We start from the raw sequence: 18,935 nt of genomic DNA on the forward strand, positions 1-18,935 counted from the left end.
CTCCGTCAACAATCCAGTCAGAAGGGGACACGCCGTAGGGAAGATCACAAAGCGGTTACAGCTTTCGACACGGACAACAGCGGGGCAACAGCAACGAGGCAACAGCGACGAGACCGGACTACATCCTGCCGTACTGACCGTGTTCCTACCGGGCAAGTTCAACTCCCCCTCCGCAGCCGCCGTCCCTAAAGCCTTCTACTGAAGCACGCGCCGAGCATCACGTGACTGAATCGCCACATCCCGTTTGATGAGCCGCACTTGCAGTTAAAGCTAATTATTAATGCGAACACATTTTTAATCTTATGAGTGGCATGTACAGGACCTGTCAGCAGAGCGTGGACAGAGCTTGCCATCAGAGCTTGTCCGCTCACGTGACTTTATTCGAAAAAAGAAATGCGCCGGCATTGTGGTTCAAACCAGGCCCTCTGGGTGCCAGGCGGGCACGAAACGCGTACGTCACGATTCATTGTTGGTCAAAGCGTGTTAGAGAGGCACGAAGTGAACACGTTGTGGTATGTACGACGGTAAAGTGTGTTGGGGATGTGTAGTGATGTTAGACAACGGTGACTTGCAAAAAAATGCTCTCGTCATCCAAGGGTCACGTGATAAGTGTCAGCGATGACCTGCGAAAAAAAGTTGCTGGCGTTCAAACACAAATCTTTTCCCATTTCTCCAATGCAGCAGACTGCAGTGCTTTCCAATTTTAACCTTGTTTTCTAAGGGGCTTGTGTGACTTTCTCTCAACGCTTCGTGGACACTAGCAAACGTTGAAGGGCTGACGCAGCCCAAACAGAGAATGTCACAGGCCGATGCCGATGGGGCTATACGCGACGTTTGATACATCTTGAAACAAGGCTTAGTGGAATGCAGCAGATGCGTGAAACCAAAGACATGCTGTTTGCCGCCGTGTAGCGAAAGTCAGAGTGTCTTAATTAGTTACTAAATTAAGTATTGCTTTCCTTGGCCAAAAAAGTTATTTGTTGTATATGAATTATGAAAATTTTGTATTATTTCACTTTGGCTCAAGCGCGTTTAGTTCAGTTGTAGAGGGTGTTCCGAAACGGCAATTTATATTACCTTTAGCACCGTACCTTCTGCGTCTTCCTTTTTCCGGGATGTAAGGAAAGCCCCTGTAATATATATACATATATATATATATATATATAAATAAACACGTGGATGAGGTCTTTTGTCACCGATTGCAGCGCTCTCAACCGTGTTTTGAACCGACTAAGTGTGCGGGCTACACAATAATGCAAACAAAAAATAAACTCTGTGTCTTCCTGGCGTAAATAAGGTTGGGGAAAGTTGAAAAGCCTGCACAGCAGCATCTGAACGTCATATTTCAATTTCACTACACTTGAAGATATTTCATCACTTAAAAAGAAGGACTTGCTGTGTGTGTCCTATGTAACCCAAGTTTAAAGGACTATAGACACCAAATTTTTGTTTGCGTGTTTTCTTCTTTCGAACAATGTATTAGACATTCGTATACATGGAGCATCCTGTAGTATTCGTGTACGACCGCTAAATAATTTATAATTGAATTTCTTGTTGACGCGGTTTCGACTTCCGTTTCATCGACCGAACGATGACTGTGACGTCAGGTTGATGTTTTGGACACGTGATCGAATAGAAGAAATGTAATATAATCGCCAACAGGTCATTTTTGTCATTCCAGGTCTTGGAAGAGGCTGGATTAAATGTTGTAATGAATTAAAACGACATATCAGCGATTATATTAGTTTTTATTGTGTATCACGTGACCAAAACATCGTCGTTCAGTCGACGAAACCGAAACCGAAACAGCGGGAGAGAAGAAATTCAGTTATAAATTATTTAGCGGTTGTCAGCAAATACCACCAGGAAATCCGTGCATTCTGATGTCTAAGGCATCGTTTGACATAACAAAGTTTGCAATAAAATTAGGTGTCTATAGTCCTTTAAGGACTAGTCTGTCTTAACTTCTCTTAACCAAGTCAAGCGTATTTAGCATGCACGAAAATGAAGCGACGCCCACCGCTATGGCTTTGTCTCTCGGCTGCTGATCTCAACGTCTGTGGTTCTGTCCCGGTCGTGGCAGCCATAATTCAATGGAGGCAAAATATATAAAAACGCTCGTGGGCTGTGCGATGTCAGCGCACGTTAAAGAGCTCCAGGTGCTCTACGTCAACCCGGAGACCTCCACTACGGCGTCCCATATAGCCCATGCGTCTCTTCAGGACTTTAAACGCTACAACTTAATTTAAATTGAAGCCGCATTGTTAGCCATGGGTTCCCGCAATGATGAGTACCTTCCTTTTTTATTATTTTCGTAATTCATAACTAAGAAGTTTTTTAACGACTGAATTTTTTTAATGCCTTCATTCGCAAATTGTAGAGCGCCAAATAACTCCCAGTAGCAAAATGTGGTAGAATTCCTTCCTGCGTTTTCAGCACAATGAGTGAAATCCTAAATCTTCATGCCAGTACAGCACATTCCGAATAACTGCGCCAGGTGGTGGCTCCCATAGTAGCATGCAAAGGATTTGTAATGGCTCCGAGGCTGACATTTGCGAACGCGGTACTGTTCATAAAATCCGATGTGGTACAAAGGCTATAGAATAACGAAAGAATGGTGGGCGGATTAGCTGAAGGGCCTCATGGAAAGAAAACAAGCCAAGCTGTACAGCGGTTTGGTCGTCCTGAGGGGCACCGGAAAAACACAGCAAAATAAATGGTTTTAGGAGCGACTGAAAAATGGATGAAAGGAGGTGGGCAGACAAAGTCTTCAGGTTTAGTAAAAACGTGGTCAAGCGATGGAGGAAAAGGACTAGAGCTTACGGCAGGCTAAGCACACAACAATAACGAAAGGGACGTTATTACGAGCATCAAAAAGAAAGTGTCCGCGAAACCCAGACGGCTAACTGGAGACAAACAATGAGAACAAACCAAAAAATTGCGTGGATACAGAGCTGGAAAGATCGGAATACGGAAGGAAACGTTGGATTATAATTCAAGAGGCAGTGCCCTTTCATTTGAGTCTGGATAACGTTTGTTTAGAACCAGGCAACACACAGTATTGTGCATTAATAATAATAATAATTGGTTTTTAGGGAAAGGAAATGGCGCAGTATCTGTCTCATATATCGTTGGACACCTGAACCGCGCCGTAAGGGAAGGGATAAAGGAGGGAGTGAAAGAAGAAAGGAAGAATCTTCATCCTCATTTTCCCGCCTCAACTGCTGGCTCGTTTCCGGTGAAACTGTGCACCGAGCTTGGGTATTACGGTAACTTTTGTCTCGTAGTAAATCTGGCAACGGTACTTACCTCGTTCAGTCGCGCATGATGCAAACCCGCAATCGTCTGCGCTGATCGCGACGAACCAAACGCCGCCAGCGCCGGGTTTTCGCTGAAGGGCTGTGGTGGCGCCATCTGTTGTCTGAAGAGGAAACCGTCATGAGACGAAAGGTGCCGAAACGAGCGTTGCAAGGTGCGCGGGTCATTTAATGACGCCACCGCCTCCCTTCGGCGCAACCTGGCGATGGCGGATTTCAGTTAATCGATCTCAGCGCAAACGATTAAGGGTTGGCATCATGCGCGGCTTAACCAGAGAAGTACCGTTGTCAAACTGAATACGAGACAAAAGTTACGCCAATACCCAAGCTCTGTGCGCAGTTTCACCGCAAATGAGCCAGCGGTTGAAGTGGGAAAATTGCAAAAATTCCTGACGAAGGTGAGCCATATTGTAGAAGTAACATGCATGTCCAACATTCTTGGACAAAAATTTTGAATTGGAAAAGTGTAAGGTACTGGTTTAGAGATATCGAAGGTAAGGATCAATTCTTCCGATATGTAGCGAAATTTTTCCTTTTATAGCGTTTCCATCACTCGCATCGAGCATTAAGACTGCCACAGAAAAGCAACGAGGAACGCTTTTGACGATAGCAAAAACGTTAATCGGAAAAAAATCAAGCCTGCCGACGGGAGATCTGCGGATATTTTGATTGTTGTAGTGAGATCTTCCATTATACAAAAAATTGCGCTCATAAACTCTTTCCCGTTCAAAAATGTTTTTGTCCAAAATTGTTGGGTATCTACACTCTAAACACAAATTAGCCTATATGGGAGTAAAAAGGCGGTGCGCTGTCTTCTATCGCACTCCGTTCAAGGGGCAGGGTATGCTGCCCAAGCCCTGGGATATACTGCCACCACTAAAGATACGGAACACTTACGGTTGGCAACGGAATCAAATTCCCTCTTCGAGACATGCGAAGTTCTATAAATTAAGAAGGTTATAAACGTTTTTTCAATCCCCTCTATGTGGTAACGGCAGGTCCTCCTGTACGGAGTTCAAAAGCCTCCTCCCATTCCTAAATGGATCAAGTTACTATGGTTTCCGCGGGAATATGCCTCCGTCGCCAAGTGTTAGCATTCCAAATATTTAGTGATCGAACTCCACTCTGGAACTTGAGCATCATACCCTGCCCCTAAAAGAGAGTGTGCCAGTGGGCGGCTTGCTCCATTTTTATTCCCTATTGGCTAATTGTTTTTAAATTGTATGAACAGGGAGATGATATTTGCGTGGCATGCGAAAGCAGTGTAGACGACATTAAAACTGTTCTGGTAGACTGTGAAGCTATACACCTATATATCCAAGAGTCCATAGTGAACATTCTGGTAGCTTTGGGTTTTAGTGGTAGTGAAAGCAAAATAAGCCCATCAGCAGTAGAAACGAGCAAGAACAATAGTGGCGTAAAATCAGAATCAATAAAATGCTCGAACTGGCACAGAAATCAATTGAATATAGCTTAGAATACGGCAACAAGCATGGAATGAAGAAAAAAACAACAAAGAGAATAGGATTCAAGGTAAACAAGCAGAAAAGTACAAAATAAATAAAACAGTCACTTTAATCTACTCAGCAAGGTGGCACTTGAGATCGCACGATGCAATGTAGATGCGAATAGAATCTATCTAGCTATCTAGCCGCAGTAGCAATCAGCGCGCAAGAGGCCGCAATCTCATGCTCATGTGCCGTTTTGTGCGACTTCTTCAGAGTGTAAAGAAAACGCTGCGACAAAGCTGCCTTTCCTGATAACAAAAGAAACAGAAAAGGCAGAAGGGTGGGATTCTTGAAAACACAACCCAGAACGAACGAGCGTTGAGGAAGAGCCTCATTCCGCTAGCTAACGTGTCGACGTCGACAAGAGGGATTGTCTTCGTCTGGGCCAGACGAAGACAAGTTTTCTTGCCGAAACGTTGGTTAACTGACAGCGGCTCCCCTCTTCGACCCTTGTTCGTTTTGGTTCTCATTTTGTGGTTTCTTCGGAGCCTCTATAACCTTACGATCTGCGCGGTTTGCATACTTTCATAGGTTTAAAATTTTATCAATGAAAAATACTGCAGCAGCTTAGTACGAAACACAAAAGTACTGCACCTTGCGCGAGGAGGCAGGCAATATATCTTTCGCTTTATTGGCGCAAAGTGAGCAAAGTGCGCGAATTTTCTTCTTTTAGACCATTTGGATCAGAATGTCCTGTTTAGGTAACAATATCACAGAGAAATTAAAACATTAATGCGCAGCTGAAAATGCACGCAATGAGCCTTCTTTTCTCAGTGTTGAGATTAAACTACACAATGCACTTGCTGTTTCGAACTGACGTCTGGCGGCACGCACCATCTTCACAGGCGTCTATGTTACACTTGTGCACTTTAACGTCCAGGTCACAGTAGTCTACTCTTAATACATACGGACTTACTGAAGGCTGCATGAAACGCCCTTGACAATAATATTAGATTCGTGCGGCTGCATCGCATGTGTGGCGACCATTTTTCATCACGCTGGTATGGTCTTCACAGGTTATCTCACCTTTTCGTGTGCATATCTGGGCTGCCGCCGAAGGGTGGTTATTCGCTATTCCTTCTAGCCGTATTTCAGAACGCCGTAGTCTCCTCCCAGGCCGCTGTGAGCCAGAATGACGCCACCGTCGTGCAGCTTGGTCACGTGATGCACAGTGCTAACGACGAAAAGCGGACTAGTCACCCCTTTTTTAGCGCCACCGGGGCTACCACTGAGGAGCAGCACGCTGTTGCCCACGCCGCTTAGTCCGTACACAATGGGCAGGAGTGTGTAGCTGGGACCGGAGCTGGAGCCGGAGCTGGAGCCGGAGCTGGGGCTGGAGCTGGGGCCGGACCTGGCGACCTTTTTTCCCGCAAAAGCCAGGCTGACCAACGCCGCCAATGCAAGAGCGACGACCTGCCAGGTGTGAAAACAAGAAAAAGCAATGAAGAGGAGTTCGCTACATAAGCAATCAGACTACGGGTGCTCAGTGGCTTAAATGAGGCTTAAGTCGCCGCAAACGCATCCGTGCCCTTTAAAACCCTACACAAACTGGCGATTTGTCACACTGAGGCGTAGAAATAAAGTACACTGTACTTAACCGATAAATTGACGTCTGAAAGAAAAAAAAAGGGGGGGAGGGGGGGGGGTCTTCACCTTCTGAATGCCGGAATATTTGATCTAGGCAAAAAATAATGAAATTTTCTCATAGCTTTGTGAGTATACTTTGCAGTAACTGCGACAACAAACGGAAGAACGCAGAAGCTATCGTTAGATGCGTATCAGGAACAGACTTGTACGTTACGTGTTACAAGTAATTGATTACTTGTAATAATTGCTGTTTCTTTGAACTTTTTAATGCGTTGATTACTTTATTTAACATGTAACGTTCTCTGTAATGCAAGTTTTTTTCCCGTAATCGGTTGCTTGTAATCTCCGCGATAACAAATCCCTTTGTGTTTGGCGCTTTTGGACAAAGAGGCCGTTGCGCCATAAAAACTATTCATCATAATCAATACTTGTAATCTGTTTTTTTTTTTACGAAAAAAGTTGTAACTTCTGGTGTAACTACGAGAATGTGAACTCGATGGCAAACACTGGTGTAGTACAGAATACTCTTGCGTTAGGGCGACAACCGTCGAGCAGCGAAGTGGTGCGCGCGAGGATGTCCACACCTGGAACCCCTAGCGTCCTGTATTTGACTATAGCCTCGTGTTCCACGCTTCGCATTTTGCATTTCACCACGACGACCCAACGGAATGTCATGTTTATTGGGCATGGGTCCCTACCCCCTCGGACAGCGAACAACAGCGAAGCGCGGTGCTTTGCATAACCTCGAGGTGGTGCGCAAGGTCTTCGTATGTTAAAGGAACGCCCTTCCCTGTGGCGCGTACATCAAGATACTCTTCAGTGTCGCCAAGGAAACATGGACAAGGAAACATGGACAAAATGCCGAAGTGCAGATCGAAAAGTAACTGCAGATGAAATTACCAACGTATGTACAGCAACAGATTGTAGATAAAGGAGGCCGCACCAGCTGATTGTCGTGCGTGTATATTTATGATATCCTAATAACAGATGGATGAAAAATAACGTAATAGTAATCCATCGCATTGCTGTAATTGTTCATTTTCTTTTTACGAGCTGTAATCAACCGCTGAAATCAGTTGCATTTCAGATGAAGTATTGTAATCAGTTACTTGTTTTCTGTAACGTGTGCAAAACTGTTCAAGAACAAGTCATGAAACTCAGAATTATTTACTTGTATGCGACAGTCCTCCGCACCTGTCTTTTTTGTGACGATGCTGCGGCCAGGATCCTTTCTCGTGCGACGCGACAGGCAACAAAGCACCTTCTCGCTTCTGTTTCTAGTATTTCTTGCGCGATCATAACGAGTGAATGCCTCCGTGCGACTAGCTTTCATTGAAGTGGGCAGTTTCTTGCTTTAATTTTTTTTCCTGGCCTGAAATCAGGATCTTGGTCACACCATTAACGCTTCACAGCAATTTTTGGTTTCGTTTTGATTCTATTTGTTTGAAACAGAAAGTGAGCTCAGATAACTTGATCGAATAGCAACCATATGTCCTAGGAGCGAAAGAACCAGGGACCAACAGCAAATATTCTCAGAATCTTGCCAAGAATTAACCCCCGAGAATGTTTGCAACTGGTTGTCCTACCAGAGAGTGTTTTCTTCTATGCGGTCTGAGAACTGCTGGTAGACGTTTCCATGCGACCGAAGAACATCATTCCATTGGATGTTCACAAATGTCCTGAGAGTCATTACTAATAAAAAATTTGCCACTAAGTTGTGCATATCCCGCGTGGGGCTTGAAAAACTAAATAATATCACTCTTCCTGCCAATCAAGCTGTCTTGAGGCTCATGTTCAGTCCTGTTCACACCCAATATGGCAACCTAGATCTATACACCGCGTCTCTGGGTTGGTCATCTGTGCCCCATTGTCACCGCAGTTAATGCAACGGTGAAAATGTCTCTCAGTATCTGATAACCTAAGACAGTTGCCTTTTTACGCCGGTGCTCAACAAGGTCTTGCAAAGGTATTATAGTTGGCGCTATGTCCTGCTAGCAAAAACCTGCTAGCAAAAAGTCCTGAAATACGGCATACTTAGGAATTTTGGTTGCCATGTCTAAACTGGCGTGAAGCGGTCGTGATTTTTCATAACAAAAAAAAATGTGACAGATAGAAGGTAACACAACGCAGTCGTGGCAACCACAAAGAGAGCAAACGAGACACAGAGTGAGTGTCAGACGCACTTTCTCACTAAACTCTCTGTCGCTCTCTTATGTGGCCGTCCGACTGTTCGAGCACTCCAGGCTCAGGATTACCTAAGGATTCTGATTGATCGCTGCTCTGTTGTGGTCCAGAAAGCCTGCAACTGTGTAATGAGACTAAAGACCACCTGGAGAATGCTGCGTCCTAAATGCTCTTGAAACTTTATTAATACAAAAGTAAGCACGCAGAATTAGTAATAATAAAACGAACACTTGCTGCGAAACAATTAAATGACATGTTTCCCTTAAGCCTAAATGTAAGAGCTAGCGAGCGAAAGAATTTTTTTTGTTTGTTTAGATGTAATTTCAGAAGATATTGACATCCTCTGGCGAAGCCGACTACTCCACCTCTCGTTGTGAAATGCATGCGTGACTAAAAATAAATACAAATAAAAAAATATGCCTCTCAATTTTGAAAGGCATAAAGTGAGAAAAAAAAGGCACCTTGAAAAGGAAGGAATTTAAAAAAAAGTGAAACTTTTCGTTTACTGAATACACAGTGGGTTTTCCTGGAAGCGCAAATTATGATAAAGCGGGAAAGCTAATAAAATGCGTAGGAAGAACAGATTTGCTTGCTTAAGAACCTTATTTCAACGCTGTTTCCGGATAAATTCACACCATACAGAACAACTGCGTGAAGTGTGTGAAAGTTGCCCCTTGGTTTCAATGCGGCCGTCAAGCTAAGCATAGAGCACGTCACAAATGTGTCATAGAGGAAAAAACGGCATAGTGGCTCACCAGCGCCTTCATCCTGCGAATTTCTGTGCTCGCCGGTTGCCTCCCTCCAGGAACTGGCACGTGCGAGAGCCTTATATACGAGAAATCCGACCCTTTCCGGTCGGCAGATAGGCACATCGTCGAGTGTGCACCCTAAAGTGAAGTCACGTTCTGGCCCCGGTGGAATATCGCACAAGGGACTTTTCCGGTGCCAAGTGACCTGCCGGAAACGGGTCAGGCCTGTCCCAATAAGCTGCTGTCGTTATCTAGCACAATACTTTGCGAGCGGACAGTTTGCAGCAAATCAGAAATTCAAGTCGTGTGCGCGAGTCCTAAAATAATTTCCAGCGGCTGTTCTGATTCTATACATGTTCGCAACTTGTATCACGCTCTGGATACAAATGAATAACAAAAGAAGAGACCAGTTCAAATGGCAACAAAGAAAGCATTCAGTGAAAGAAGACGTAAGCGATGCAGCTACCAAAGCTGGAGAGAAATGAACAAAATACAGAGAGACAAACAATCAGAATGTGCCGACGCCAAAAAGAACTACCATTGTTTTTTTTGGACCAAGTGCTAACTCACGAAATCGGGAGCGTTCATTAAGAAGAATGAAATACCGATTTCGAAGATTAATTTATAATAAGAAGGCTTCGAACAACGTTCTGCAAGACGGCTAAGATCAACGGGAATGATGAAGAAGTAGGCGTGTGGTTTATTGGGTTTAACGTCCCAAGCGGCATGTTCTTTGAGGGAGGCCGGGGTTTACGACTCCGGATTAATGTCTACCACTTGGCGTTCTTTAACGTGCACTGATATTGCACAGCACAGGGGCGTTTTTGCGTTTCGCCTCCATCGAAACGCAGCCGCCGTGGCCAGGATCGAACCCGCGTCCTCAGGCTCAGCACCCGAACACAATAACCATTGAGCCACAGCGGCGGGGCTCAAGAGGATGGGATGCGAAGTAAGATGCACTGCAGAAAGTAAACAAGAGAAAACCCATGCATAGCGCCAAAATACAGAAAGGCGCTAAGTGGACTTTCAAGCTGGGGAGGAAAAAATAAGTCCTCCTGATGTCGGCTGGCGTTTCTCTTCGAACATCTAGAAGTTGTAATTTTTAGATGCGGTTTCTCTCGAACTATAGCAGTGCATACTTATGTATACTCCATGCTCCGACGAATTGCTTCGGTAACCAAGAAGAAGCGGGCAGGGGGACATAAATAAAAGACAGTAGAATAAAAAGCAGCAAAACCCGCACAAACTTTGGAAAAAGGCAAAGCCAAAATTAAAAAGAATGAATGGTACGCGCAGACAATGCAGAGTGCTGTGTGGTTGTTCAGTAATATGATGCGGCACACTACGCCCATAGGAAAGAGCAGAAAAGCCTGATACAGCCGCAAGTTTAGAGCTGTTAAGAGCTGCACTTTTGTCTCACCTATACCCCGGAGCCACCATTTGCCTTGGCAGTGGATACGTTGCCCTCCTCTAAGACGATAGCGCAAAGTTGCATCCTCAAAAAGCATCGGCTCTAGTTAAACAGAGGTGATTAGATGGAGTTGAGGAACCACAGCCGTCTAAACCGCCTACTCACCAAGAAGTATTCTTTTTCTTCTAGCACAAACCACTCGCGCACTGCGTGCACCGAGTAAAAGGCAGGCCTTGTGTTTCCGCACGAACTCCACAGGCTTGGTATCAAAGGCGCGCACTTAAAGCCCGTCCCAACTGTTTTTCGGAGCGAAGAAATCCGTTTAAGAGGAAGTTTTCGATATGGCTCCTATCTGAAGCACGTGGAAACAAAGGAAAACTTTCGCTCAGGACAGAGACCACTGATAGGGATAATTTCTTTTATTAGGCGTGAGAAGGAAAGTGCGTTTTATTTAGCTCAAGGTTCCCAGGGGTTCTTTTTTTCTTTAACGATGGCGGATAAGTATACGAGTGCCACTTTTGAAGCCTACAGCTTTTACGGCACGCTAGCAGTGCAGTAGCCGATACCAGCGTACTGCCAGGCCTCGCATCGTTGCTTCTTTACGTGTGCATAATGGGCTGCGTTCTTTACAAGTGCACGAAGATTACACAACCTGAGAAATTCCGGCTTCATAAACAAGGAAAGAGGAAAAAATACGAAGCCCCGTGATCAGTAGCCGGTATTCTTGACGCCACTGTCGCACTAGAAGAAATGCGAAGCCTGCAGTCAGGCTTCGTCTAGGGACTATTCGAATCCAAGAACAGGCCATTTTTTCAAGGCTGGTATAGACGCGCCTCCCGAAAACGGCAAACAAGAACCTCTTGTGCTAGTAATAAAAAATAATAAAAATAGTCATGTTTATTTTCGCCACTGAAATACAGAGGAGCGAAAATAGGTGGCTGGAGAAAAAAGCTGCTCTATCGGCAGCTTGACGGCGCTCCAGCCACCTTTACATCAGAAGCAATAGCGAGGCATACAGTACACATCTGAAACCCCATTTTTATTTTTTTGCTTTTTTTTTCAAAGGCCTATCTTGCAGTATAACTGCACTTGCAAAACGAAATAGAAAACGAAAATAAAGGATTCATTTTTATACATGTGCACAACACAGAGATGATGAAATAACACTGAAAGGCAAACATAAGGGGAAAACGGACATGAAAAACAACATCAACATGGTTCACCCGACAAAGAGGTTGGCGATGTGTCTACGCGGGATTGAAATGACATTCACGCTCTGGAAGTCGAAATCATTTAAAATGGATGGTAATGAATGTCTAATTCTTTCGGTGCCGTAGCCAGTACGCGAAAAGGGAACAAACCATGGTGGCTGGTAGCGAAAAGTGTAGATTTTTGGATTTTTTGTAAGGTGTGCTACATTTAAAACTGTTTCCGATCTTCCTTGCACTGCTTTTCTGTAAGCACATAGGAGTTTGTGTGTGTAAATATTATTTGCTGTCATAACCTTGTGTTTTCGGAAAAGTGGTTGTGTATGTTCAAGCCTAGATTTGTTTTCTATTGCACGGATTGCTCTCTTCTGAAGTAATAAAAGTTGGGTAATGTTAGTTCCGCAGGTGTTTGCCCACACTAAGGAGCAATAGTATATTTGTGAGTTAAATAAAGCGTTGTATAAAAGTTTCTTAATGTTACTCGGAAGTATTTGGCGACATCGGTTCAACATACCTGCGACCCTGCATAGTTTCAATGAAATCCTTTTAATGTGTTCGTTCCAAGTCATATTTTCAGAAAAGATTACTCCTAGTGTTTTTACATGTTTTACTGATTTTATGCAGTAGGGACCTAAGTGAATATTCTCAGGTGGTGTAATGGGGGTTGCTGGTGTGCGGAACATAATGCATATTGTTTTAGATTCATTCAGAATTAATCTAATTATACGGCACCATTCCTGACGCCCATAACAGAAAGTATTTGCTAGATCTTTTATTTCCGAAAGGTCCTTGCCTGAAACCACCACTGTGCAATCACGTGCATATATTATGCATTTATATTTTCCGGGAATTCTTACAATATCATTTATATAAAAAAGAAACAGGATAGGTCCCAGAACACTCCCTTGTGGAACTCCGGATCTCACAGGTTTTACATTCGACTTAAGGTGGTTTAATTCTACGAACTGATGACGTCCATGAAGATAGGATTTAATGAGGCGATGAGAAATTCCCCGAAACCCATATCGTTCCAGCTTGTCAGCTAGTATGAGATGATTAACAGAATCAAACGCCTTTCTGAAATCGATATAGATTCCTAGTGTCGCTAATTTATTTTCGAAGTTTTCTAACACCGTTTCCTTATGAACTAAGAGAGCGTCTTCTGTCGAGCGAAACTTCCTAAATCCAAATTGATGTTCGGTTATCAAGTTGTACTTTTCTGCGAAAGCGATAATGCGTGAATTGATCACTTTTTCCAATCCTTTTCAGAACATGGGCAGTATAGACAAGGGGCGGTAATTTGTCAGTTCGTTTTTATCTCCATTTTTGTGCATTATTATTACCCTAGCAAACTGCATTTCAAGAGGAAATTCTCCACTTGAGAGTGAAATATTGTAAATGTGTGTTAAAACAGGTGCTAGTTCATCTATTACTTGCTTGATTGGTTTAATTTCTAAACCATCTGAATCGTGAGCCCTCCTGTTTTTAAGGGCCTGAAAGAGCCTTGTTACCTCTGATACAGAAGCGGGGCTAAAAAATAAGGTATTTTGCACGCTCGAAATATTTCTGGCTGCTTCAGAGCAGTATGTACTGTTTCCAACTTCAACAAAAAAATCGTTGAATTTATTAGCTAAATCTATGCCAATTAATTCTGTGTCATCAATAACAAGGTTGTCGTTGACTGCCATTTGTTTGTTTTTATTGAGGATGTCATTTAATTTTTTCCACACTACGTCACCGTTTCGCAAGCAGTTGCCGTCAAAAATGCGCAGATAGTAGTTGTGCTTTGCTTCCTTTAAATTCTTATTTAGTTTGTTTCTGAAAGACTTGAATTCCTTCCATTTTGATTGGTCGCGAGACTGTATAAATGAATGTTAAATTTTGTTTTTCCGTTTAATAAGCCTGACATGTTGGCGCGTAACCCAAGGCTTACGCGACTTTTTGTGTTCCCGATGCGACTTGATTGGAAAGGAGGTGAAATAGTGACCTTTGAAAATTTCCATGAATTTCTCATACGCCTCGTTTGCATCATTAAGCGCGAAAACATCACTCCAGTTGGTCTGCATGATTGCATGTTGAAAGCCCTCTATTGTGTGAGGCGTAATTTCACGATATGTTATTGTATTTGACCTATTAGGTTTGGAAGGCTGAGTGTTCTTGATAATGAAGAAAATTGGCAAATGGTCACTAATGTCACTGCTAAGTCTTCCCGATAAAATGTCGTCAGCAGAGTGGTTAGTAATAAACAAGTCAAGTAGGGTTGATGTGGAACAAGTGATTCGCGTCGGGCCGGTAATGACATTGCGGAAACCATTGCTTTGCATGATCAGTAAAAAGTCAGCAGCTGGACTAGTTTCTTTTTGAGTATCTATATTCATGTCACCACCAATTGTAAGGATGAATGCTGTTTCATTGACGTAGGATAGCAAAGAGTCACAAAAACACAAATTCAGGAAGGTTTCCGTTGGGTGGTCTGTACAGTACAGCAAAAATGTTAGCATTAGTTCTAATACATAAAACTTCATAATTTTCACAGATCACGCTATAGTTATTTATAATAACAAAACCTGACATCGAGATCAGAATAGATACGCTACCCCCCTCTGCTATTCTGACGATTCATATAGAAATGATTGTAACCGGGTAGCAGTAATTGTTCTGAGTAAGTGGTATACCAGGTTTCGGTGAACATGATTACATCAAATTTCACACCGCAGGATTCAAGTAGAAAACGTATGTCATCATGTTTTGACGCCAGTGACCTTGCATTAACGTGAAAAAGTTTCGTCGATTTGCTTGCATTGTTTGCCGCCACAATGTCAACTAGAGTGCCTGGAAGGACGATGTCGTCTGCCATCATCAACGGATACAGCGCTCAAAGCTTGGACGACCGCAAAGCCCAACGCCTGTTAGTCGATTGAATTAGTCTTATCAATATCACTTTCACGGAATAGCTGTACCACGGGCGATGTTTCAGTGCGGCGAGCAAGGACAGTGCCATTTCTCGTCCACACAAATTTCTAGTGCTCACGCTTCCGAACGATAGCCATCCCTAAAATTTTCTTCACCAGAGGGCAGAGGTGTTCGTTGCTATAGACTGGCTCTTCTGTCGATGACTAGTCCGCGGAATTTCTGTGCAATTCAATGTCCGCGTTCGTGATCCTTTTCTTGTGAGCTTTCTGAAGAAATATGTCACGTTTCTCACGCTTCTGAAATTGCACAACAATGTTCTTTTGATCTTTGTTTTTTGTTGCTACTCTGTGACAGACGTCTATGTCGTTTGCTGATAACGGCACACCGACAGCTTTGCCAATCTTATCAATGATGTCTGGCAGGTTTTCGTCCTGCTTCTGAGTGACGCCCTTAATTTCGACGTTCCGGTTTCTTGTGTATTGTTCTGATTTTACAAGGTTGGTTTGGCACGCATCGAGGTCTTTTTCCAATGAGCGCACTTGCAACCGGAGGGCTTCATTTTCCTTCTTCAGTGACTTATTTTCACTGAGAGTGGCTTCAAGTCGCTGATTTCCCTCATCTAGGCTTTTACTGATGAAGCTCATACTTTGTTTCATATCCTCTAAATCAGTGCGAACCCCTCTGTCCTCCGTGCGACAGTTTAGTTCTACTGACTCTTTGAAAGCCTTTAGTTCTGCCCTAATCTCATCACTTAACTCTTGGAAAAGCTTAGAAATTTCTTCATTCTTCATTTTGACACAATATGAAACTTTTACAGACACAGGAACGCCAGCAAGGCCCGAAAAGAAAACTCAGATGGCAGTAGCAGCAGCAGGAGGGGTAAGGATTTGCAGGAAAGATGCAAATTAGAAAATGAGGCAAACCTGTAAAGTGCAAGACGATTTTTTTAGGCCCGATGTGCAACTGCCGCTGCCGCTGCTGCCAGAATGCCGCTCCCAGGAAAACAGCGTTGGCTTTATAACCCGTGTGGCGGTCACGTGCTGTTTGTTGTCGATGCTCGTTGTCCTAATCCGATGACAGTGCTTGAAAGGCAGCGTCTTTTTCCAGTGATTGCCACGCTGTGGACGATGGATTCCAGAAAGCCAGGGTACGTATCTGTAAAGTGCAAGACAATTTCTTTAGGCCCGATGTTCAACTGCCGCTGCCGCTGCTGCCAGAATCAAATATGATCATTATCTGAACGTAGCTTGGGAAGCGACAGTAATCACGATTGGTGGTTTAGCTGGGAAGTTGGATTTATCTGTGCCGCATTTTAACGCTATGCATGAAACTGCCCTCCCCTTGCTACCAGCGGAGGAAAATATCATGGCAATGGAGCCCTTTTGTCCGCAATGCAGCAAAAAATCACCGCTCTCAGACCGCAAAAGGGATTGTTTTCAACGTATAAAAGTAGTAGTCTAAGAAGGATAAGGTGTAATAGAGCATGTGCGGGCAAAGTCAAGTAAAAAGCGAATAAAAATAATGCACTGATTTTCGAGGGCAGCTTCCTTCTTTATGAACTTCTCATTTTCACAAGTGAAAAGAAGGTGTTCGGTGGATGAAAATTTTCCCAAGGTCGTACAGAGTCGATCACACTTGTCTAGAGTGCTCGAGAGGCGCCATCCGGGGGAAATAAAGCGGAATTGTATAGCAGGTATTGACTTTCACTGATAATTCTTGCGCTGGAGAGCAGCAGAATAGACACTTGAACCGCACAGGCACCAGCGCCTTACAGCTAGCAAAGCAGCTGTGAAAAGATTTCAGTTCATTTGCTCCGCAGCACACAGCCAGAGCGCTCTAGACAAGTGTGATCGACTCTGTACTTGACGCAAGAAATAGCGAGATAGAGCTAGGAAGACAACTGGCGAATCTTAAGATAACCAACAGAAATGAATACGAACTGCTCACGACCCTTTCACTGATGAAGTTTACGCCGAATCCAGTAAAGCTGAACGAGAGGAGATTGCGCCTCCAATGAGCGGACAAATGGCGTAAGCGTAGCGGGCCGAATCCTTATTTTGCGCAGTGCGGCCTCCATCAGTGTTCGCAGTCTCCGACCGGAAGCGAGTCGGAAAAAGGAACAAGATTGTCGTGCGCGCAAGGCAGAGCGTGCGAACCGGGAAACTGTCGCAGATCGGCGTGGTGTTTAAAGGACAGCTATCTGCCCTGGAATAACGCACTGCCGACCGACGCGGGCGGTCGCGGACCCGCATCGATATGCACGAGGCGCATCCAGGCAGCTCATGAACGCTTGGGCACGGCGTTTGAGCACACGCCCTCCCTGGGAGCGCTTCCACACGTGGTGCCCCTTCCCTGCTTCCGTTTTGCAGTCAAAGCCTGTTTGGTTTTCTCTGCCAGACTTGTGTTATCAGGCGCGCCGCGCTTTCAACACGAGCTACCTTCTTTTCGTTGTGCACAGTGAAGCGGGGCGAAGCGAGACTTTCACTGCGATGTCTGCCGTGAAGATATGGTCAGTGTCACAGAGTGCGTTTCTTGTTTGGCTGTTGACGTGGGAACACGTTTCCAGTGAAGAAGGCGCTTCGGCCAGGGTATAAAAGGGATCGCTTTGCTCAAACTCCACCACACTCCGGCCACTGCAGTCAAAGGAGCAACCATGAACGCCCTGGTGAGCATTTCATATCTTTCCGCAAAGTATGTGAGAGCGTCTGCCGCTCGCTGTTTGTGACTCTCTTTCGGAGCACATGGCCTGTGCACGAGTGGCGTTGGTGCTTGAGAAAGAACATATAGGAGAGTGCGCGTCCTTTCTGTTCTTTCTGCATGTTGCTTGGGCTGTCCGCGCTTAATGCTGGAATTTCATTAAACAACCAGTCGCTCATTGTTGCCGCAGTTGAATGTATCACACCGCGCAACGTATAAAGTATAACCTGGTTATTCGTGCTCAAGTGACCTCTACATCAACGTTATGTGCTTCTATTGTTTCTCTTTTTCAGGCAATTGTTGCGTTTTTCGCCGGCCTCGTCGCGACGGCCTTTGCTGGAGGACTTGTCGGCTACGGCGGCCTCGGCTACGGCGGCCTCGGCTATGGTGGCTTGGGATACGGTGGACTCGGCTACGGTGGACTCGGCTACGGAGGACTCGGCGTCGGCGGTGTGGGCGTGGGCAGCAGTGTCGCTCTCCTTCACGGGGGCCCGCCGTTCGCGAAGGCTGTGGCTGGACCAGCCTTCCTCGTCCGAAGCGTGCACCATGTGAACAAGATCCACGGTGGTGGAGCCCTCCTGGCTCATAGTGGGCTGGGTGCCGGTTACGGCGGACTAGGGTACGGTGGTCTCGGCTACGGAGGTCTCGGCTACGGAGGACTTGGCTACGGTGGACTCGGCTACGGCTACAAGGGATAAGCAGCACGTGCTTCAATGGCAACTTTGTCACGGAATGACAACAGATGCGGGTATTTTAAGATTATGTGCCAAAAAAAAGATGTGCAGTGTGAAATACTTTTTAACACTGTGAAATAAAACATAGTCGTGAAAAATGTTTCTTTGTTGAATTTCCAAAAAGTCTTCTTTCGAAAAGCTTTTGTTTTGCCGACTTTGACCGCTTCAAGAAAAATGAATAGTTATTATTATAACCACAGTAACTTATTGACACTGGCACTTTATAAATCTTACACCGAACGACATCACCCTTTCGGGAAAAGCTAACTAGTTATAAGAAACGGCGTTCGTGGTAGCGACATCAACTTTGTCAAAAGCAACTTCACGGACAATTTCCCTCGTTTTCACATTCACTTTCAAACTGCACTTATTTTGTTAGCCATTTAAGTTAGAATGAGAGATAAAGGGCGTTTGCAGGCAGAAATCACTGCGGCAACTTTATATGCTACATTTGCACAGGGCCAACTACTTAGCGGCATTCCAAACGAAGGAATGAGATTTGGGGAAATTCTGAGTGAGAGTAGCAATGTATATTGTACACTGCACTGTGCAGAAGTACAGGGCTTGTGTGGTCTTTTATATGGACCTCTCCTGTGGCGCTGCTTTTTCCTTGTTTTCGGAAACTTC

At 44.6% G+C, this 18,935-nt stretch overlaps 1 protein-coding gene across 1 annotated transcript; it reads left to right on the forward strand.

Moving 5' to 3' along the window:
• The first annotated feature begins 17,406 nt into the window (after window positions 1-17,406).
• Window positions 17,407-18,396, forward strand: LOC144094245 (uncharacterized). Its single transcript, XM_077628183.1, has 2 exons — window positions 17,407-17,542; window positions 17,868-18,396. The coding sequence occupies exons 1-2, from the start codon at window positions 17,531-17,533 to the stop codon at window positions 18,270-18,272; spliced, it is 417 nt and encodes a 138-aa protein (XP_077484309.1). The 5' UTR covers window positions 17,407-17,530; the 3' UTR covers window positions 18,273-18,396.
• The last annotated feature ends 539 nt before the right edge of the window (window positions 18,397-18,935 follow it).

The sequence above is a fragment of the Amblyomma americanum genome, chromosome 1, assembly GCF_052857255.1.
Source record: "Amblyomma americanum isolate KBUSLIRL-KWMA chromosome 1, ASM5285725v1, whole genome shotgun sequence".
In the NCBI taxonomy this organism is placed as follows: Eukaryota; Metazoa; Arthropoda; class Arachnida; order Ixodida; family Ixodidae; genus Amblyomma; species Amblyomma americanum.